The sequence below is a fragment of the Haliotis rufescens genome, unplaced genomic scaffold, assembly GCF_023055435.1.
Source record: "Haliotis rufescens isolate VD_foot unplaced genomic scaffold, xgHalRufe1.0.p SCAF_23, whole genome shotgun sequence".
Classification (NCBI taxonomy): Eukaryota; Metazoa; Mollusca; class Gastropoda; order Lepetellida; family Haliotidae; genus Haliotis; species Haliotis rufescens.
In genome coordinates this window covers 12,277,082-12,300,993 of record NW_025963924.1, presented here as the reverse complement: position 1 = coordinate 12,300,993, position 23,912 = coordinate 12,277,082, and the positions used below count along the sequence as shown (strand labels likewise).

Below are 23,912 nucleotides of genomic sequence, written 5' to 3'. Positions count from 1 at the left end.
TAATTATTTTTTTAAAAATAATTTATGAGACAAGCTTACCCTGCAAACATAACAACATATTCAGATAACTCAGGGAACAAAAATATATTTTGAAACGTTTGTTTTAGATACTTTTGTACCCATGCACCAAAATTCTTCACAACTATCTGCAAACCAAAGCAGGAATCCCGGCCTAGGCATGTTATGACATGCTGTTGATGAAGCGGTACACATCCCATCACCAAGAAATCACACCCATCACATACTTAAGCTGTTCTTGATGCCATATTATTTATTACATAAGATGCCATATTATTAATAACACATAAGATGCCATATAATAAATAACACATTAGATGCCATATCATAATAACATAACAGGGCAAACATTGACACAGGTCAAACAATAGTTTGGATACAATGACTTACTGTTGAAATCATGAACAAATGAATGAAAATCAGTAAATACAAGAATGTTAACCTCTTTTAGGATATTTGACATCTTCTCTTAAGTAACAAACAAGTAACAATGAATAGTTAAAGCTATGGAAAATGTGGATGGTGTCATCAGTTTTGGCACAATATCTCAAAGTAACTCATGTGAATGATCAAAATAAGATTTAACATTAAGTATCAATAGCAGTACTTGAGCAAATAGAACGCCCAATCTTCGAGCATCTTTATCTAGTTCCACGTGTAAAGAGGCATCCTACAGTGAGATGGACGTGGAAGAAAATGGACTAGGTAGGAATCAATCTCATTAAAATCAGATCTTAGTTATCACTATCGCTAAAAAAAAGATCTGAGGACATCCCATTACGGGTCACATCAGAACGACCTTTCATCCAACCAATCAGAGCGTTGCTTACCAGATCATGAAAGTGACGGACGGAATGTGTTTTCTAATCATGCAACCTTGAAAAAATTAACAGAGGGTATTCCGAACGACAGTTACGTTTTTTTTTATTATATCCATGCAATCTAGGCTATCTATTTACCATTCCAGAATGTTCTTTTTATAAGTTTTACATTTTTTATCGAGCATACGTCAAAATATGCTTCGAAGCGTAGTCACCAGTTTGAAACTTGTGTCGTAAAGCTCGAGAAAGCTGCCTTCTGATTGGCTAATGTCGATTTCTTGTCAGTCATTTCATTGGTCGGTTAAAGTTCGCAAAAGGTCGTTCTGACGTGACCCATTATGGGATGTCCTCAGCTTTGTTTAGCGGTAGCGAAAACCAAGATCTGATCTTAATGAGATTGAGGTAGGAATTTGTACAATCATGTAGGATACCCCTTTAGTTACAGAAATCTTTCAGCATTAAATCAACAACTTAAAGCAACCTTTTTCTTTTACTTATACTACTAAAACAAAAGTGAAGGACCATCCAAATCTTTCATATTACTACAGTCAATCTGTCATGCCATGATTAATGAAAGAATCAGGTGATCCTTAACTCTTTGAGTAGTATATGTCATGGACCCACTACCCATGATAAAAAGAGAGAGTCATGACTGAATTCGTCTTTTGTTTCATCCACCCTAGTGAACAGTCCATGGGTGACACTGTCTGTAGAATGTGCTCAACGCCTGTGTGAACAGGAAGGAGGCGGAACAACAGTCACAGGTATACGAGGGTACGCAACACGTTGACATAAAATTATCTGTATACTTGTCAAGTCAACTTAATTTGGTAGTTGCTGTTGAGGTGCTCGTATTGAGTGTATATTTTCATCCTCCTACAGCTAAATGCTCCGGACTACATTCATGATACTTGGTGTTTCAATTGACCTTGACCTTAACTGACAAAATAGGAATCGGTTTTCCATGAGGTAGAATCATTTGGCGCATATATATCTTGGGCATGGAATATTTCTTGCTGAATCAAGGCACAAGGGACTTTGGTGTTGCGATATGCATACAGCATGTAATTCTTGCAAACCCTCTACCTCTATTACGTCTTTGCCATAAATCCTGTATTTTGGCTTCAATCACACTAACTAAATTTTTAGAACTATTGTTCGATATCAATACATATCGCAATACTTAAGTTTTGCGTGACCATTTCAATGGTCCATGTGGCCCAGCTAATGAGGTTGTTGGAACCAACTAGTTTGTGTTCAACTCGCACAACTGGTGTATCATGAAACAATACATCATTAAGTTTTCTTCTGTGTTGATGAAAGATGATACACTTTCTAAAAATATTACTTACTACTCGTTTAATTACCCCCAGAAATTGTCAGTCAAATATTACAAAATGTGTTGTAATTAGCGTTCCAGGTTCACAACTGAAAATAGCAGCTATGCACATGTGTCTACAGCTAGCTTTTCCTTTAGAACATGCTCCGAAATATGCTCAAGAAGTTTCAGCGCAATCTGATGTAAATATGTGTATCGCGATACGTATCGTTACCTATGTATCGCGGCGATACATATCGTATTGTGACCTTGCTGTATCGTTTCACCCCTAGTTAAACCATCAGAACTAGAATTATGTTTAGTGAAAGGCAGTGAGGAAACACTAGTCGGTGGAGTTATCACACAAAGTTATAATTAAAAAATATTACTTTAAAAATATCGATTGAGTCAAAACATGAATCGATACATGGTTAGGCATTTCTTGTATCATATCATCATGGACTATTTGTGATTCACAAACACCTCGGTGATTTATGACACCCCTGTAAAGGACATTTATTGTCACGCTACTCTGGGACTTCTACAACCTGTTCACTCACTCGGTATCTAAGTAATTACATCTCCTCATCTTTCCAAAAGCAAAACATATTGATTTGGAGCAACAAATTCAAACTGAATCTGCCATTCATCAGATGATCACTTTGTGTTACTTATATGTTAAAAATTGCATTCAATTCAGATATAAAAGATTCTATTCAACTCCACTTTCATGCAATAACATGCAACTGTTACCATGGCAACCAGTGTTTGGTTACAGATTATAATTCCTCTTTGGTTGAGCGATTTTTGTTCCTGATGAGATACTCTTCATATAGTTGATAGATTTCGGGTTGTTTTTCGGGCGTGACGGCAAATCCTAAATCTCTACTCCTCTGGAGGGCCCAGTCAAAACTTAGATTGTGTTGAATGGCTGCTCCAAGAATGGCCACATAAGCTGGAAAAATGAGACAAAGATTTATTTGTCTATAGACTAAATTGTCAAGGCAATCGCAAATTGAATCAATATATTCAATGTATTCAAAAAGGAAAACTACTTGCTTGTCGTAAATATGGTAAGATGCGTCTAACGGGATCGGGTGGTCAGGCTCACTGACTTGGTTGATGCATGTCATCGTATCCCAATTGCGTAGATCTATGGTCATGATGTCGATCATTGGACTGTCTGGTCCAGACTTTATTATTTACAGACCGCAGTCATATAGCTGGAATATTGCTGAGTGCGGCAACAAACAAACAAACAAACAAACAAGTGAGGATGTGTTGCTCTTCCTCACTGTCAAGGCCAGTCGACTTTCTATTACCATGTAGAAGTCTTGTGGAGGGAATAAAATATAAACATATGTAACCAAAACTGTATATGTAACGAGAAGTTGGAGATGTTTGGTGGGTGTGGTTTTTTTCAATGTTTTAAAAAAAAGAAAACCTCTGCAGAACATAAATATACCCTCAAAAGTACACCCTTTTTCGTTTGTTTGCTTATAACTTCCTTAAGGTTTTCTACAGCAGTGAAACTCAGGCCCCCACTAAATGTTTAACTTTTAACATTAAGACAAGGACCATTTGAGTTTCAAGCTTAATTTTGAAGACACAGACTTATACATAAAATGCTGAACTGACCTGCGACCTGCACAAATGACCTCTGAGCCTTGTACTGACCTGCTCTGGTCGCCCTGGCACAGTGGACCAACACAGGACCTTTAGATCCCAGCTGGACAATAGTCTTGAGGTTCTTCTCAAAGAATGGTCCATACAACCCCGATGCTGCAAGCAAATCAAGATGACAGACATCAAGGAACATGGTGGTGACACGTCAGTATGTTAAACTGTATGAATGGTCATCACACCTATGACCATGACAACCTTGCAATGAACGGTGAGGAACATCTTTTATTTCCCAGTGTAGAGTCATGATCACATCTCCATTCTATTATCTTTCTATCAACTTCAAATTACATGACAGAACCATAGAAATTCAGGGCTGGTTTTTTATAATAAGTATATAAGTAATTATAGTGTAAACGTAATTTCAGAAGTTTGTTTGGTTTGGTTTGTTTTTTGTTTAATGCTGCATTCAGCAATTTTCCAGCTATATGACGGCAGTCTGAAAATAATTGTCTGAATCAGACAATCCAGTGATTGACATCGATTGGAATACAATGACATGCATGTTGTCAATCTACGCAATTGGGATACAATGACATGCATCAACCAAGTCGGCGAGTCTGACGACCTGTTAGTCGGCTCCTATGACAAGCATAGGTGCCTTATAAGGCAGGCATGGGTTGCTGAAGACCTATTCTACCCCGGATCTTTAAGGGTCACTGAGGACAAGTAATTACCAATGATTGTTGTCCTCATTGACATGTCCTCATGTAACATTTGAGCGCGAAGGAGCTTCAGTTTTGCTTCAATTTGGAACTGAATAAAACTGACAGTTAATGTAAACATAGTAAACATTTTGTTTCATTTCAGCAGTACCAGCTACAACATGTACCCACTCTGACTTGTGAAATTGACTCATGAAGATCTAGGGTAGAATAGGTCTTCAGCAACCAATGCCTGCCGTATAAGGCACCTATGCTTGTCATAAGAGGCGACTAACGGGTGGTCAGGCTCGCTGACTTGGTTGATGCATGTCATCGTATCCCAATTGTGTAGATCAATGCTCATGATATCAATCACTGAATTGTCTGGTCCAGACTCGATTATTTACAGACCGCCGTCATGTAGCTGGAATATTGCTGAGTACGGCGTTAAACAACAAACAAACCTTGTCCTCAGCACCATTAAGTAGCCTTGGCCCAGAGGACTACATGAATTTCATGAAGTTTGATGACACTAAAATTACACTGCTCCTTCCAATGATACCTCAGTTTTATTTGACAACTGAACAGACAGACATACTCTGTGTGTCTCCAATACAACTTGGAATGCCTTCGAGAGCCCTCTTGTACGAGGCAACATTTTATAGTGTAGATCTGATTGGTTGTTGCCAAGCTAATGTGTTAAGTGATAAGCATGGTAAGAGAAGTGGATATGGTGACTGACTTTCCTGGAATGGGTCCCGGGTATTTCTCATCATAAAACGTAGAATAATTGGATATAAGAGTGTAAAATTACCAATGTGCCATGCCAAGCTGAAAAAACTGGTGATGTAGCATAAACATGATAAAATCCCCTTCCCAGCTTTTGCAACCAAAACCTACCCCTTCTAAGCTCAAGCAGCCAAACTCAGCCCTTCTCAGCTTTAGCAACCAAAACCCACCCCTTCTCAGCTCTAGCATCCCAAACTCACCCCTTCTCAGCTCTAGCATCCCAAACTCACCCCTTCCCAGCTCTAGCATTCCAAACTCACCCCTTTTCAGCTCTTGCATTCCAAACTCACACCTTCCCAGCTCTAGCATCCCAAACTCACCCCTTCTCAGCTATAGCATCCCAAACTCACCCCTTCTCAGCTCTAGCATCCCAAACTCACCCCTTCTCAGCTCTAGCATCCCAAACTCACCCCTTCTCAGCTCTAGCATCCTAAACTCATCCCCTTCCCAGCTCTAGCATCCCAAACTCACCCCTTCCCAGCTCTAGCATCCCAAACTCACCCCTTCTCAGCTCTAGCATCCCAAACTCACCCCTTCTCAGCTCAAGCAGCCAAACTCACCCCTTCTCAGCTCTAGCATCCCAAACTCACCCCTTCTCAGCTCTAGCATCCCAAACTCACCCCTTCCCAGCTCTAGCATCCCAAACTCACCCCTTCTCAGCTCAAGCAGCCAAACTCATCCCTTCTCAGCTCTAGCAGCCAAATCTCACCCCTTCTCAGCTCTAGCATCCCAAACTCACCCCTTCTCAGCTCGAGCATCCTAAACTCACCCCTTCCCAGCTCTAGCATCCCAAACTCACCCCTTCCCAGCTCTAGCATCCCAAACTCACCCCTTCCCAGCTCTAGCATCCCAAATTCTCCCCTTCCCAGCTCGAGCATCCCAAACTCACCCCTTCTCAGCTCAAGCAGCCAAACTCACCCCTTCTCAGCTCTAGCATCCCAAACTCACCCCTTCTCAGCTCTAGCATCCCAAACTCACCCCTTCCCAGCTCTAGCATCCCAAACTCACCCCTTCTCAGCTCAAGCAGCCAAACTCATCCCTTCTCAGCTCTAGCAGCCAAATCTCACCCCTTCTCAGCTCTAGCATTCCAAACTCACCCCTTCTCAGCTCTAGCATCCCAAACTCACCCCTTCTCAGCTCTAGCATCCCAAACTCACCCCTTCTCAGCTCTAGCATCCCAAACTCACCCCTTCTCAGCTATAGCATCCCAAACTCACCCCTTCTCAGCTCTAGCATCCCAAACTCACCCCTTCTCAGCTCGAGCATCCTAAACTCACCCCTTCCCAGCTCTAGCATCCCAAACTCACCCCTTCCCAGCTCTAGCATCCCAAACTCACCCCTTCCCAGCTCTAGCATCCCAAACTCTCCCCTTCCCAGCTCGAGCATCCCAAACTCATCCCTTCTCAGCTCTAGCATCCCAAACTCACCCCTTCTCAGCTCTAGCATCCCAAACTCACCCCTTCCCAGCTCTAGCATTCCAAACTCACCCCTTTTCAGCTCTAGCATCCCAAACTCACACCTTCCCAGCTCAAGCATTCCAACTCACCCCTTCTCAGCTCTAGCATCCCAAACTCACCCCTTCTCAGCTCTAGCAGCCCAAACTCACCCCTTCCCAGCTCTAGCAGCCCAAACTCACCCCTTCTCCGCTCTAGCAGCCAAACTCACCCCTTTTCAGCTCTAGCAGCCAAAACTCACCCCTTCTCAGCTCCAGCAGCCCATATTCACCCCATTCTCAGCTCCAGCAGCCCATATTCACCCCCTTTTTAGCTTTAGGAACACAAAATCACCCCTTTCTCAGCTCTAACAGACCAAACTCATCCCCATTTACAGCTTTAGAAAGTTGCAAGAAGGGAAACCATGTTGATAAAGTGGCCATTCGCGGGGCACAGGTCGCCATCCATTACTTGCCGTAACGAATGTTTTCTGTATCCACAGCAACCCGGTGGAGTTGACATGGTTCATGTCAAAGTCGTGACACATTGTCGCTCTGTGTACATACATGTAACCTTATATCCCACCTTATCTAGAGGAGTGCTGGTATCGTACATGTCTTACACTAACCTGGTAACTAAACACTTTCACATCTTGAAATGTTTGTACAGTTGGCAAGCTGGACAACTGTTTCCACATCAGACATCGATACCAGAACCAGATGCATGTTGACATGGTTGAACATGCTACCTAGTGAAGTCAGATTGCAGGTACATGCAGGTGTGGCCATAACACATTAGTGGGATTAAGCCAGAGTTGTAAATAACCACCTGTGTCCATGAAGGTGAATAAAACTAACCTATCCTGTGGACATGGTGTGAGTGAGTGAGTTTGGTTTAACGCCGCTTTTAACAGTATTCCAGTTATATCGCGGCGTGTCAGCTTAATGTGGGAGGAAAGCCCGAAGTGATGCAGGTCTCAAGACTTTTTAGAGCACGGGTATGGTGCTGACAAACCTAGAAACATAATCGGGGCGAACCAGGATTTCGAACCCACAATCATAGGTTTCTGGCGTGCCCAAGGGACGCAACTCTGCACAGCCTTACACGACTGGGCCACCCGTGCCCCCCTGGACATGGTGGATGCATCAATAATTAAACTTCCATTTTAAATAATTTTTGGGACACAATTATCAATAACTCCCTGAACTAGAGTAGGTAGACAAGATTATGTAATTAATAACAAGTTATCCCTTTAAGGACTGGAGTCCTGTACTTAGTCTGTCATACAGACTCTGATACAAATATATATCAAATACAGCCCATGCAAGTCTATAATGTTTGGCAAGTCTAGATTACTGCAGTATCTGAAAATGAAGAACGTCTCTGGTCTCCTTTTTATGATATTTTATAACTATAATTTAACCACTGTTTTTTCTGTAAAATATGTTCATTTCAGAGACTAGATGTAAGTCTGTCCTGTACTGTCCTGATATCTAGACTTGCCCATTAGGAGGATGGACTTACTACACATCCCTGGACTTTTCTTTCAGTACAGCCTTGGAGCAAGGCTAGAGATTAGGCCATTATCATAGTCAACATGGTTAACATGGTTAAGGCAACCACAAGGGCTCTATGTAATGTTGCACACAAATGAGTATATACTCACAAGTTATCATTCATATTGGGTATTGACAGTTTTCTTTTATTCAGTACATATGTATTTCCTTGGGACCTGTCTATTGGGTATTTTTACACCAATGAGTTGACTTCTTTTTTTTAAATAATTTTGCTGAAAATATTTTCCTTCATATTTGTTCACAAGTATCTGAAATATGATCTGAAGCTCTGAACTACTACTGCTAGTACAGAGTCATGGTGATACACATCTTTACTTTTGATAACAGGAAAATTGTGACAAGCAACCTTTGATTAGGACTGGTTAGATGTTCAAGTAGCCAGTCCTATGTGGTCTGACAGGTTGTTTTTGGAATGTTGGTAACCCGGATATAAGAGAAGCTTCTGGTTTATATGAGAGTTCAAGAAGCCTGTTTGAGTTTAATGTGAGTGACATTTATTGTGTTCAAACACTCCTGTGTCTACCTGCAGCTGTGCAGGTTTGTCAACACCGCAAGTAACAGCATTAAGTAGGTAAAACATCTAAGAAAGGATCAATGATGATACGTCTGTTACCCTGTCAATGATGCTTTTGTCACATGTCTTGTGGGGTAATAGTGTCGACGATGCAGTGTGCTGATCTAATGCTGATCATAGCCATGTGTTCATGCTGGGGAGTGAGTCCAGTGGTCGGTGTGATGCATGGGCTAGCAGGCTTAATGTGTGTGATGCATGGGCTAGCAGGCTGAATGTGTGTGATGCATGGGCTAGCAGGCTTAATGTGTGTGATGCATGGGCTAGCAGGCTGAATGTGTGTGATGCATGGACTAGCAGGCTGAATGTGTGTGATGCATGGGCTAGCAGGCTGAATGTGTGTGATGCATGGGCTAGCAGGCTGAATGTGTGTGATGCATGGGCTAGCAGGCTGAATGTGTGTGATGCATGGGCTAGCAGGCTGAATGTGTGTGATGCATGGGCTAGCAGGCTGAATGTGTGTGATGCATGGGCTAGCAGGCTGAATGTGTGTGATGCATGGGCTAGCAGGCTGAATGTGTGTGATGCATGGGCTAGCAGGCTGAATGTGTGTGATGCATGGGCTAGCAGGCTGAATGTGTGTGATGCATGGGCTAGCAGGCTGAATGTGTGTGATGCATGGGCTAGCAGGCTGAATGTGTGTGATGCATGGGCTAGCAAGTTGAATGTGTGTGATGCATGGGCTAGCAGGCTGAATGTGTGTGATGCATGGGCTAGCAGGCTGAATGTGTGTGATGCATGGGCTAGTAGGCTGAATGTGTGTGATGCATGGGTGATGCATGGGCTAGCAGGCTGAATGTGTGTGATGCATGGGCTAGCAGGTTGAATGTGTGTGATGCATGGGCTAGCAGGTTGAATGTGTGTGATGCATGGGCTAGCAGGCTGAATGTGTGTGATGCATGGGCTAGCAGGCTGAATGTGTGATGCATGGGCTAGCAGGTTGAATGTGTGTGATGCATGGGCTAGCAGGCTGAATGTGTGTGATGCATGGGCTAGCAGGCTGAATGTGTGTGATGCATGGGCTAGTAGGCTGAATGTGTGTGATGCATGGGCTAGCAGGCTGAATGTGTGTGATGCATGGGCTAGCAGGCTGAATGTATGTGATGCATGGGCTAGCAGGCTGAATGTGTGTGATGCATGGGCTAGCAGGCTGAATGTGTGTGATGCATGGGCTAGCAGGTTGAATGTGTGTGATGCATGGGCTAGCAGGGTGAATGTGTGTGATGCATGGGCTAGCAGGTTGAATGTGTGTGATGCATGGGCTAGCAGGCTGAGTGTGTGTGATGCATGGGCTAGCAGGCTGAATGTGTGTGATGCATGGGTAAGCAGGTTGAATGTGTGTGATGCATGGGCTAGCAGGCTTAATGTGTGTGATGCATGGGCTAGCAGGCTGAATGTGTGTGATGCATGGGCTAGCAGGCTGAATGTGTGTGATGCATGGGCTAGCAGGCTGAATGTGTGTGATGCATGGACTAGCAGGCTGAATGTGTGTGATGCATGGGCTAGCAGGCTGAATGTGTGTGATGCATGGGCTAGCAGGTTGAATGTGTGTGATGCATGGGCTAGCAGGCTGAGTGTGTGTGATGCATGGGCTAGCAGGCTGAATGTGTGTGATGCATGGGTTAGCAGGTTGAATGTGTGTGATGCATGGGCTAGCAGGCTTAATGTGTGTGATGCATGGGCTAGCAGGCTGAATGTGTGTGATGCATGGGCTAGCAGGCTGAATGTGTGTGATGCATGGGCTAGCAGGCTGAATGTGTGTGATGCATGGACTAGCAGGCTGAATGTGTGTGATGCATGGGCTAGCAGGCTGAATGTGTGTGATGCATTGTCTAGCAGGTTGAATGTGTGTGATGCATGGACTAGCAGGCTGAATGTGTGTGATGCATGGGCTAGCAGGCTGAATGTGTGTGATGGTGACTAGGGGGTTCTGTGTGTGATGCATGGGCTAGCAGGCTGAATGTGTGTGATGCATGGGCTAGCAGGCTGAATGTGTGTGATGGTGACTGGGGGTTGTGTGTGTGATGCATGGGCTAGCAGGCTGAATGTGTGTGATGCATGGGCTAGCAGGCTGAATGTGTGTGATGCATGGGCTAGTAGGCTGAATGTGTGTGATGCATGGGCTAGCAGGCTGAATGTGTGTGATGCATGGGCTAGCAGGTTGAATGTGTGTGATGCATGGGCTAGCAGGCTGAATGTGTGTGATGCATGGCCTAGCAGGCTGAATGTGTGTGATGCATTGGCTAGCAGGTTGAATGTGTGTGATGGTGACTGGGGGTTGTGTGTGTGATGCATGGGCTAGCAGGCTGAATGTGTGTGATGCATGGGCTAGCAGGCTGAATGTGTGTGATGCATGGGCTAGCAGGCTGAATGTGTGTGATGCATTGGCTAGCAGGTTGAATATGTGTGATGCATGGACTAGCAGGCTGAATGTGTGTGATGCATGGGCTAGCAGGTTGAATGTGTGTGATGCATGGGCTAGCAGGCTGAATGTGTGTGATGCATGGGCTAGCAGGCTGAATGTGTGTGATGCATGAGCTAGCAGGTTGAATGTGTGTGATGCATGGGCTAGCAGGCTGAATGTGTGTGATGCATTGGCTAGCAGGTTGAATGTGTGTGATGGTGACTGGGGGTTGTGTGTGTGATGCATGGGCTAGCAGGCTGAATGTGTGTGATGCATGGGCTAGCAGGCTGAATGTGTGTGATGCATGGGCTAGCAGGTTGAATGTGTGTGATGCATGGGCTAGCAGGCTGAATGTGTGTGATGCATGGGCTAGCAGGCTGAATGTGTGTGATGCATTGGCTAGCAGGTTGAATGTGTGTGATGCATGGACTAGCAGGCTGAATGTGTGTGATGCATGGGCTAGCAGGTTGAATGTGTGTGATGCATGGGCTAGCAGGCTGAATGTGTGTGATGCATGGGCTAGCAGGCTGAATGTGTGTGATGGTGACTAGGGGGTTGTGTGTGTGATGCATGGGCTAGCAGGCTGAATGTGTGTGATGCATGGGCTAGTAGGCTGAACGTGTGATGCATGGACTAGCAGGCTGAATGTGTGTGATGGTGACTGGGGGTTGTGTGTGTGATGCATGGGCTAGCAGGCTGAATGTGTGTGATGCATGAGCTAGCAGGTTGAATGTGTGTGATGCATGGGCTAGCAGACTGAATGTGTGTGATGCATGGACTAGCAGGCTGAATGTGTGTGATGCATGGGCTAGCAGGCTGAATGTGTGTGATGCATGGGCTAGCAGGTTGAATGTGTGTGATGCATGGGCTAGCAGGCTGAATGTGTGTGATGCATGGGCTAGCAGGCTGAATGTGTGTGATGCATGGACTAGTAGGCTGAATGTTTGTGATGCATGGGCTAGTAGGCTGAATGTGTGTGATGCATGGGCTAGCAGGCTGAATGTGTGTGATGCATGGGCTAGCAGGTTGAATGTGTGTGATGCATGGGCTAGCAGGCTGAATGTGTGTGATGCATGGGCTAGCAGGCTGAATGTGTGTGATGCATGGACTAGTAGGCTGAATGTTTGTGATGCATGGGCTAGTAGGCTGAATGTGTGTGATGCATGGGCTAGCAGGCTGAATGTGTGTGATGCATGGGCTAGCAGGCTGAATGTGTGTGATGCATGGGCTAGCAGGCTGAATGTGTGTGATGCATGGACTAGTAGGCTGAATGTGTGTGATGCATGGGCTAGCAGGCTGAATGTGTGTGATGCATGGGCTAGCAGGCTGAATGTGTGTGATGCATGGACTAGTAGGCTGAATGTGTGTGATGGTGACTGGGGGTTGTGTGTGTGATGCATGGGCTAGCAGGCTGAATGTGTGTGATGCATGGGCTAGCAGGCTGAATGTGTGTGATGCATGGGCTAGCAGGCTGAATGTGTGTGATGCATGGGCTAGCAGGCTGAATGTGTGTGATGCATGGGCTAGCAGGCTGCATGTGTGTGATGCATGGGCTAGCAGGCTGAATGTGTGTGATGCATGGACTAGCAGGCTGAATGTGTGTGATGCATGGGCTAGCAGGCTGAATGTGTGTGATGCATGGGCTAGCAGGTTGAATGTGTGTGATGCATGGGCTAGCAGGCTGAGTGTGTGTGATGCATGGGCTAGCAGGCTGAATGTGTGTGATGCATGGGTTAGCAGGTTTAATGTGTGTGATGCATGGGCTAGCAGGCTTAATGTGTGTGATGCATGGGCTAGCAGGCTGAATGTGTGTGATGCATGGGCTAGCAGGCTGAATGTGTGTGATGCATGGGCTAGCAGGCTGAATGTGTGTGATGCATGGACTAGCAGGCTGAATGTGTGTGATGCATGGGCTAGCAGGCTGAATGTGTGTGATGCATTGGCTAGCAGGTTGAATGTGTGTGATGCATGGACTAGCAGGCTGAATGTGTGTGATGCATGGGCTAGCAGGCTGAATGTGTGTGATGGTGACTAGGGGGTTGTGTGTGTGATGCATGGGCTAGCAGGCTGAATGTGTGTGATGCATGGGCTAGCAGGCTGAATGTGTGTGATGGTGACTGGGGGTTGTGTGTGTGATGCATGGGCTAGCAGGCTGAATGTGTGTGATGCATGGGCTAGCAGGCTGAATGTGTGTGATGCATGGGCTAGTAGGCTGAATGTGTGTGATGCATGGGCTAGCAGGCTGAATGTGTGTGATGCATGGGCTAGCAGGTTGAATGTGTGTGATGCATGGGCTAGCAGGCTGAATGTGTGTGATGCATGGGCTAGCAGGCTGAATGTGTGTGATGCATTGGCTAGCAGGTTGAATGTGTGTGATGGTGACTGGGGGTTGTGTGTGTGATGCATGGGCTAGCAGGCTGAATGTGTGTGATGCATGGGCTAGCAGGCTGAATGTGTGTGATGCATGGGCTAGCAGGTTGAATGTGTGTGATGCATGGGCTAGCAGGCTGAATGTGTGTGATGCATGGGCTAGCAGGCTGAATGTGTGTGATGCATTGGCTAGCAGGTTGAATGTGTGTGATGCATGGACTAGCAGGCTGAATGTGTGTGATGCATGGGCTAGCAGGTTGAATGTGTGTGATGCATGGGCTAGCAGGCTGAATGTGTGTGATGCATGGGCTAGCAGGCTGAATGTGTGTGATGGTGACTAGGGGGTTGTGTGTGTGATGCATGGGCTAGCAGGCTGAATGTGTGTGATGCATGGGCTAGTAGGCTGAATGTGTGTGATGCATGGACTAGCAGGCTGAATGTGTGTGATGGTGACTGGGGGTTGTGTGTGTGATGCATGGGCTAGCAGGCTGAATGTGTGTGATGCATGAGCTAGCAGGTTGAATGTGTGTGATGCATGGGCTAGCAGGCTGAATGTGTGTGATGCATTGGCTAGCAGGTTGAATGTGTGTGATGGTGACTGGGGGTTGTGTGTGTGATGCATGGGCTAGCAGGCTGAATGTGTGTGATGCATGGGCTAGCAGGCTGAATGTGTGTGATGCATGGGCTAGCAGGTTGAATGTGTGTGATGCATGGGCTAGCAGGCTGAATGTGTGTGATGCATGGGCTAGCAGGCTGAATGTGTGTGATGCATTGGCTAGCAGGTTGAATGTGTGTGATGCATGGACTAGCAGGCTGAATGTGTGTGATGCATGGGCTAGCAGGTTGAATGTGTGTGATGCATGGGCTAGCAGGCTGAATGTGTGTGATGCATGGGCTAGCAGGCTGAATGTGTGTGATGGTGACTAGGGGGTTGTGTGTGTGATGCATGGGCTAGCAGGCTGAATGTGTGTGATGCATGGGCTAGTAGGCTGAATGTGTGTGATGCATGGACTAGCAGGTTGAATGTGTGTGATGGTGACTGGGGGTTGTGTGTGTGATGCATGGGCTAGCAGGCTGAATGTGTGTGATGCATGAGCTAGCAGGTTGAATGTGTGTGATGCATGGGCTAGCAGGCTGAATGTGTGTGATGTATGGACTAGCAGGCTGAATGTGTGTGATGCATGGGCTAGCAGGCTGAATGTGTGTGATGCATGGGCTAGCAGGTTGAATGTGTGTGATGCATGGGCTAGCAGGCTGAATGTGTGTGATGCATGGGCTAGCAGGCTGAATGTGTGTGATGCATGGGCTAGTAGGCTGAATGTTTGTGATGCATGGGCTAGTAGGCTGAATGTGTGTGATGCATGGGCTAGCAGGCTGAATGTGTGTGATGCATGGGCTAGCAGGCTGAATGTGTGTGATGCATGGGCTAGCAGGCTGAATGTGTGTGATGCATGGACTAGTAGGCTGAATATGTGTGATGCATGGGCTAGCAGGCTGAATGTGTGTGATGCATGGGCTAGCAGGCTGAATGTGTGTGATGCATGGACTAGTAGGCTGAATGTGTGTGATGGTGACTGGGGGTTGTGTGTGTGATGCATGGGCTAGCAGACTGAATGTGTGTGATGCATGGGCTAGCAGGCTGAATGTGTGTGATGCATGGGCTAGCAGGCTGAATGTGTGTGATGCATGGGCTAGCAGGCTGAATGTGTGTGATGCATGGGCTAGCAGGCTGCATGTGTGTGATGCATGGGCTAGCAGGTTGAATGTGTGTGATGCATGGGCTAGCAGGCTGAATGTGTGTGATGCATGGGCTAGCAGGCTGAATGTGTGTGATGTATGGGCTAGCAGGCTGAATGTATGTGATGGTGACTGGGGGTTGTGTGTGTGATGCATGGGCTAGCAGGCTGAATGTGTGTGATGCATGGGCTAGCAGGCTGAATGTGTGTGATGCATGGGCTAGCAGGCTGAATGTGTGTGATGCATGGGCTAGCAGGCTGAATGTGTGTGATGGTGACTGGGGGTTGTGTGTGTGATGCATGGGCTAGCAGGCTGAATGTGTGTGATGCATGGGCTAGCAGGCTGAATGTGTGTGATGGTGACTGGGGGTTGTGTGTGTGATGCATGGGCTAGCAGGCTGAATGTGTGTGATGTATGGGCTAGCAGGCTGAATGTGTGTGATGGTGACTGGGGGTTGTGTGTGTGATGCATGGGCTAGCAGGCTGAATGTGTGTGATGGTGACTGGGGGTTGTGTGTGTGATGCATGGGCTAGCAGGCTGAATGTGTGTGATGTATGGGCTAGCAGGCTGAATGTGTGTGATGTATGGGCTAGCAGGCTGAATGTGTGTGATGGTGACTGGGGGTTGTGTGTGTGATGTATGGGCTAGCAGGCTGGATGTGTGTGATGGTGACTGGGGGTTGTGTGTGTGATGCATGGGCTAGCAGGCTGAATGTGTGTGATGTATGGGCTAGGAGGCTGAATATGTGTGATGGTGACTGGGGGTTGTGTGTGTGATGCATGGGCTAGCAGGCTGAATGTGTGTGATGCATGGGCTAGCAGGCTGAATGTGTGTGATGCATGGGCTAGCAGGTTGAATGTGTGTGATGGTGACTAGGGGGTTGTGTGTGTGATGCATGGGCTAGCAGGCTGAATGTGTGTGATCCATGGGCTAGCAGGTTGAATGTGTGTGATGCATGGGCTAGTAGGCTGAATGTGTGTGATGCATGGACTAGCAGGCTGAATGTGTGTGATGCATGGACTAGCAGGCTGAATGTGTGTGATGCATGGGCTAGCAGGCTGAATGTGTGATGCAAGGGCTAGTAGGCTGAATGTGTGTGATGCATGGGCTAGCAGGCTGAATGTGTGTGATGCATGGGCTAGCAGGTTGAATGTGTGTGATGCATGGGCTAGCAGGCTGAATGTGTGTGATGCATGGGCTAGCAGGTTGAATGTGTGTGATGCATGGACTAGCAGGCTGAATGTGTGTGATGCATGGGCTAGCAGGTTGAATGTGTGTGATGCATGGACTATTAGGCTGAATGTGTGTGATGCATGGGCTAGCAGGCTGAATGTGTGTGATGCATGGACTAGCAGGTTGAATGTGTGTGATGCATGGGCTAGCAGGCTGAATGTGTGTGATGCATGGGCTAGCAGGTTGAATGTGTGTGATGCATGGGCTAGCAGGCTGAATGTGTGTGATCCATGGGCTAGCAGGCTGAATGTGTGTGATGCATGGGCTAGCAGGCTGAATGTGTGTGATCCATGGGCTAGCAGGCTGAATGTGTGTGATGCATGGCCTAGCAGGTTGAATGTGTGTGATGCATGGGCTAGCAGGCTGAATGTGTGTGATGCATGGGCTAGCAGGCTGAATGTGTGTGATGCATGGACTAGCAGGTTGAATGTGTGTGATGGTGACTGGGGGTTGTGTGTGTGATGCATGGGCTAGCAGGCTGAATGTGTGTGATGCATGGGCTAGCAGGCTGAATGTGTGTGATGCATGGGCTAGCAGGCTGAATGTGTGTGATGCATGGACTAGTAGGCTGAATGTGTGTGATGCATGAGCTAGCAGGCTGAATGTGTGTGATGCATGGGCTAGCAGGCTGAATGTGTGTGATGCATGGGCTAGCAGGCTGAATGTGTGTGATGCATGGACTAGCAGGCTGAATGTGTGTGATGCATGAGCTAGCAGGCTGAATGTGTGTGATGCATGGGCTAGCAGGCTGAATGTGTGTGATGCATGGACTAGCAGGCTGAATGTGTGTGATGCATGAGCTAGCAGGCTGAATGTGTGTGATGCATGGGCTAGCAGGCTGAATGTGTGTGATGGTGACTAGGGGGTTGTGTGTGTGATGCATTGGCTAGCAGGCTGAATGTGTGTGATGCATGGGCTAGCAGGCTGAATGTGTGTGATGCATTGGCTAGCAGGTTGAATGTGTGTGATGCATGGACTAGTAGGCTGAATGTGTGTGATGCATGGACTAGCAGGCTGAATGTGTGTGATGCATTGGCTAGCAGGTTGAATGTGTGTGATGCATGGACTAGTAGGCTGAATGTGTGTGATGCATGGACTAGTAGGCTGAATGTGTGTGATGCATGGACTAGCAGGCTTAATGTGTGTGATGCATGGGCTAGCAGGCTTAATGTGTGTGATGCATGGGCTAGTAGGCTGAATGTGTGTGATGCATGGACTAGCAGGCTGAATGTGTGTGATGCATGGACTAGTAGGCTGAATGTGTGTGATGCATGGGCTAGCAGGCTGAATGTGTGTGATGCATGGGCTAGCAGGCTGAATGTGTGTGATGCATGGACTAGTAGGCTGAATGTGTGTGATGGTGACTGGGGGTTGTGTGTGTGATGCATGGGCTAGCAGGCTGAATGTATGTGATGCATGGGCTAGCAGGCTGAATGTGTGTGATGCATGGGCTAGCAGGCTGAATGTGTGTGATGCATGGACTAGCAGGCTGAATGTGTGTGATGTATGGGCTACCAGGCTGAATGTGTGTGATGGTGACTAGGGGGTTGTGTGTGTGATGCATGGGCTAGCAGGCTGAATGTGTGTGATGCATGGGCTAGCAGGCTGAATGTGTGTGATGTATGGGCTAGCAGGCTGAATGTGTGTGATGGTGACTAGGGGGTTGTGTGTGTGATGCATGGGCTAGCAGGCTGCATGTGTGTGATGCATGGGCTAGCAGGCTGAATGTGTGTGATGCATGGGCTAGCAGGCTGAATGTGTGTGATGCATGGGCTAGCAGGCTGAATGTGTGTGATGCATGGGCTAGCAGGCTGAATGTGTGTGATGCATGGGCTAGCAGGCTGAATGTATGTGATGCATGGGCTAGCAGGCTGAATGTGTGTGATGCATGGACTAGTAGGCTGAATGTGTGTGATGCATGGGCTAGCAGGCTGAATGTGTGTGATGCATGGGCTAGCAGGCTGAATGTGTGTGATGCGTGAGCTAGCAGGCTGAATGTGTGTGATGCATGGGCTAGCAGGCTGAATGTGTGTGATGCATGGGCTAGCAGGCTGAATGTGTGTGATGCATGGGCTAGCAGGCTGAATGTGTGTAATGCATGGGTTAGCAGGTTGAATGTGTGTGATGGTGACTGCGGGTTGTGTGTGTGATGCATGGGCTAGCAGGCTGAATGTGTGTAATGCATGGGTTAGCAGGTTGAATGTGTGTGATGGTGACTGGGGGTTGTGTGTGTGATGCATGGGCTAGCAGGCTGAATGTGTGTGATGCATGGGTAAGCAGGCTGAATGTGTGTGATGCGTGAGCTAGCAGGCTGAATGTATGTGATGCATGGGCTAGCAGGCTGAATGTGTGTGATGCATGGGCTAGCAGGCTGAATGTGTGTGATGCATGGACTAGCAGGCTGAATGTGTGTGATGCATGGACTAGTAGGCTGAATGTGTGTGATGCATGGGCTAGCAGGCTGAATGTGTGTGATGCATGGACTAGTAGGCTGAATGTGTGTGATGGTGACTAGGGGTTGTGTGTGTGATGCATGGGCTAGCAGGCTGAATGTGTGTGATGCATGGGCTAGCAGGCTGAATGTGTGTGATGCATGGGCTAGCAGGCTGAATGTGTGTGATGCATGGGCTAGCAGGCTGAATGTATGTGATGCATGGGCTAGCAGGTTGAATGTGTGTGATGCATGGGCTAGCAGGCTGAATGTGTGTGATGCATGGGCTAGCAGGCTGAATGTATGTGATGCATGGGCTAGCAGGCTGAATGTGTGTGATGCATGGGATAGCAGGTTGAATGTGTGTGATGCATGGGCTAGCAGGCTTAATGTGTGTGATGCATGGGCTAGCAGGCTGAATGTGTGTGATGCATGGGCTAGCAGGCTGAATGTGTGTGATGGTGACTGGGGGTTGTGTGTGTGATGCATGGGCTAGCAGGCTGAATGTGTGTGATGCATGGGCTAGCAGGCTGAATGTGTGTGATGCATGGGCTAGCAGGCTGAATGTGTGTGATGCATGGGCTAGCAGGCTGAATGTGTGTGATGCATGGGCTAGCAGGCTGAATGTGTGTGATGCATGGGCTAGCAGGCTGAATGTGTGTGGTGCATGGACTAGTAGGCTGAATGTGTGTGATGGTGACTGGGGGTTGTGTGTGTGATGCATGGGCTAGCAGGCTGAATGTGTGTGATGCATGGGCTAGCAGGCTGAATGTGTGTGATGCATGGACTAGTAGGCTGAATGTGTGTGATTGATGGGCTAGCAGGCTGAATGTGTGTGATGCATGGACTAGCAGGCTGAATGTGTGTGATGCATGGGCTAGCAGGCTGAATGTGTGTGATGCATGGGCTAGCAGGTTGAATGGGTGTGATGCATGGGCTAGCAGGTTGAATGTGTGTGATGCATGGGCTAGCAGGCTGAATGTGTGTGATGCATGGGCTAGCAGGCTGAATGTGTGTGATGCATGGACTAGTAAGCTGAATGTGTGTGATGCATGGGCTAGCAGGCTGAATGTGTGTGATGCATGGACTAGCAGGCTGAATGTGTGTGATGCATGGGCTAGCAGGCTGAATGTTTGTGATGCATGGACTAGTACGCTGAATGTGTGTGATGGATGGGCTAGCAGGCTGAATGTGTGTGATGCATGGACTAGCAGGCTGAATGTGTGTGATGCATGGGCTAGCAGGCTGAATGTGTGTGATGCATGGACTAGCAGGCTGAATGTGTGTGATGCATGGGCTAGCAGGCTGAATGTGTGTGATGCATGGGCTAGCAGGTTGAATGTGTGTGATGCATGGGCTAGCAGGTTGAATGTGTGTGATGCATGGGCTAGTAGGCTGAATGTGTGTGATGCATGGACTAGCAGGCTGAATGTGTGTGATGCATGGGCTAGCAGGCTGAGTGTGTGTGATGCATGGGATAGCAGGCTGAATGTGTGGGATGGATGGGCTAGCAGGCTGAATGTGTGTGATGCATGGGCTAGCAGGCTGAATGTGTGTGATGCATGGGCTAGCAGGCTGAGTGTGTGTGATGCATGGGATAGCAGGCTGAGTGTGTGTGATGCATGGGATAGCAGGCTGAATGTGTGGGATGGATGGGCTAGCAGGCTGAATGTGTGTGATGCACGGACTAGCAGGCTGAATGTGTGTGATGCATGGGCTGGCAGGCTGAATGTGTGTGATGCATGGACTAGCAGGCTGAATGTGTGTGATGCATGGGCTAGCAGGCTGAACGTGTGTGATGCATGGGCTAGCAGGCTGAATGTGTGTGATGCATGGACTAGCAGGCTGAATGTGTGTGATGCATGGACTAGCAGGCTGAATGTGTGTGATGGTGACTAGGGAGTTATGTGTGTGATGGTGACTGGGTTTGATGTGTGTGATGTGTGTAATACACATTAGAAGAGGTCCCCAATACCACATTGTGTAAAAGCAAACCATTCTAGGTATGAGGCTCGGTTACTTGGGCGTTTGTGTCCCTGTACCATTGGAGGTTGCTCATGATGTCGACCATTTGTTTGCCTGACCCAGACACAGTAGTTTACTGGATACAGACAGCTCATATTATTAACTGGAATATTGCTAACTGACATAAAACAACAAATACACTTAGCATGCTTAGTGATCATTGTGGGAATGTTGCTGTAGAAGTTCAAAGCTAAGCACCCAAACTATGTATAGTTTGCTGCATGCTTCACCTAGAAAAAATTCAACTACCGTATTCGACGTAATAAGCGCCCAGGGCGCTCTCAAAATTAGATATAGGGGGCTCTTATCAGAATATTATTAGGCTTATTAGAATATAATTTTGGTGAGAAAGAAAACAGAGTTGAAAGATCGTAAACTTCATGATTTATGCTGACAGCCTGAAATGATACAAAAGAAAAGTCTGTGCGTATCAAACACGACAGATATATTTTCCAGAAATTAATTGCCCATAATTATGGGTGCATATAACACACGTGTGCGTATTATACACAAATAAACAAGTCTTGTGTACATTGATCAATCAGAAGGGGTGCTAATTGGAATTGTTCACTAGCCAATATATTAGCAAATATCGCCATGGGCGCTTATTACATCGAATACGGTTTCATGGCGACCAGTAAATGATCACGTCTGGGACAAATGTACGAGTGATTGATAAGCAATATTCCATGCGGGTACGATGACAAGCAATCAAACAGTCCATATCAGCTCTGACAACAAGCAACAGAATACTGGGGACCTGTTCTAACCCCTTGTGTCCACTGGGTAGAGCTATGTAAGATGTATGGGTGCACATACATATGTGAATACTTACACACAGGCATGTGATAGTGCTTCAGTTTTGTCTTCGCAAATGCTTTCTTCTCAATATCCGCATTAAAACCAACTGAATCACCAAATTCATCCGCATTAGAACTTTCATAATTTGTCTTAGAATCTTGTCCGATATAACTGTTAGGTTTGTTGGGGTCAACTCGCGTTTCCTCCAGACGTTCGATATGTTGTCGAGGTTTGCTATCACCCTTGGCATATGTTCCTGTTTTTTCTGGGATGTTTAAAAGATTCACCTCTTCTTGACTTGGCTTCCCCTCTAGTTGGAAGCCAGCTCGCACGTTAATCACCGACTTGAACCCAGTGAACTCCAACACCTCAATGTGAGATTTGGTAATCTGTCCGGCCGTGTACCAATTTTTGTACACAGGGTGCCCTAACCAGTAGTCCAACCAATACTCGGGTTCAGCGTTCGTCACAGTGGGGTTCTTGACCATGGGCTCCCCTGTAATTTCGGCAACAACTTCTTTGGTAAAATCCATGCTGAAATCCAGACCCATTCTGGCAGTGATTTCATAAAATCTAGAACTGTCAATCCTTGGTTCAAATGATGGATCAACGGCGGTAAGGTTTGCTAGATGCATGAGAAGAACAAACGTAATTGTGTATCCCCGATCACAGTGAAGAAGAACAGGTTTCTTCAACTTTGGTAAAACTGCAGCTAACTTTTTAACCGCATCAACACTACACCAGTCTTCCTCAGGCGACAACAGCGCCTCAAACTGCATGCCACATTGCTCTTCCGCAATTTCTCTGGATTGTTTAGTTGTGGGTAGATAGTCACCCCCGAAATCTCCCGGCTCGTTGTCGGCATACTTGAAAAGAGAGAGTATGCTTTTGAAACCTCCCTCTGAAGCATACTTTATCTGGCGTTCGGAGAGTCGCCCTGCCACGTGGAAATCTGGAGTGACCTCTTTAGCCCACCATAGTTTCAGCCGATCATTTAATCCGGGCGGCTTGCTGCGATCTGGGAAAACTTGTTCACTTAGAAGATGCGAGAACCCAAATAAAGCGAATAGGCCTAACACGATGGTGTATACAGAGCGTTCCGCCATCCTTGATTCGATAACTATTCCGCAATCTACACAGAGGACCGGTGCATAAATATATTATTTACAATATTTCAGCTAAGTGGCATCAGATCTGTATAACGTTGGGTCACTTCAGGTAACCGAGCCTGTCAGTGTAAACACGGACAGGTTTGAACAACAACCCCACGCGCAGCCTGCGAGACAGTGACAGAATGACAAGTTTGTTACCTCGCTTGTAGTGTTCTTTGGGTACGTTAGAAAGTGCCACGTCTTTAGTTGACATATGATTGCCGAAATTGTGGGAATCTACACGTGGGTACCGTTGTTGATATCGCCGAAGTGACCGTGAACTCTACGTGACATTGACTTTGGTAATGTGGTTGAATCTGATTGGTCGTAATATTGAGGTGTTTCCCTGTGCTATTTAGGGACGTGCGGTATTCCACGTTGATAAGACTTCGGTCGACGTGTTGGCAGTCACGCAGTTCGGAAAGAAAGACACACAATTTTAAAAAAAAAAATTTACGTGAAATAAACAGAACATGTCGATTGGCAAGTGCGGGACGTGGCGACCTTGCGTACGTGCGATGATCAGTCATTATGAGAAATTCACTTCAAATGAGACTCGATGCAAAAAACCGAGGTGTCACTCCCACTGGTGAAAATGTAGCTCAGGGCTACGGAATCAATAAGTAGATTCCATTAATAGGATAATTGCACCAAATTAAATTCAATGTAAATGTATTAATAAGGCGAATAAGGTGCAAATAATAACTTTGTACCAATATTAAAGTTCACGTTAAGATTTCTTTTTTGCTTCGAATACAAAAGTTGATTAAGAAAATATGTAATAATTTGTCAAATATGCACGATGTCAGCAATCACGGAATTCAGATATTCTAATAATTAAGAATCAGTGTTGAAAGAATGTGTGAACCGGGATATTGGGGACTTTGTACAGTATTTCGGTTATAT

At 46.7% G+C, this 23,912-nt stretch overlaps 1 protein-coding gene across 1 annotated transcript; it reads right to left on the bottom strand.

Moving 5' to 3' along the window:
• Positions 1–1,119: 1,119 nt before the first annotated feature.
• Positions 1,120–23,574, bottom strand: LOC124133084. The gene is made up of 3 exons (XM_046497326.2): positions 21,890–23,574; positions 3,835–3,939; positions 1,120–3,112 (listed from the first exon to the last, which is right to left on the bottom strand). Exons 1-3 carry the CDS (start codon positions 22,959–22,961, stop codon positions 2,937–2,939), a joined length of 1,353 nt encoding a protein of 450 aa, XP_046353282.2. The 5' UTR covers positions 22,962–23,574; the 3' UTR covers positions 1,120–2,936.
• Positions 23,575–23,912: the final 338 nt, after the last annotated feature.

Bases quoted from the DNA above. Each gene is read 5' to 3' on its own strand.
- LOC124133084 (XM_046497326.2), bottom strand. From the start codon at position 22,961: ATGGCGGAACGCTCTGTATACACCATCGTGTTAGGCCTATTCGCTTTA. The intron at 3,940-21,889 runs GTAAGTATTCAC...ATTTGCTTGCAG, and splicing joins GCACTATCACATGCCTGTGT to CATCGGGGTTGTATGGACCA. The intron at 3,113-3,834 runs GTCAGTACAAGG...TCATTTTTCCAG, and splicing joins TGCCAGGGCGACCAGAGCAG to CTTATGTGGCCATTCTTGGA.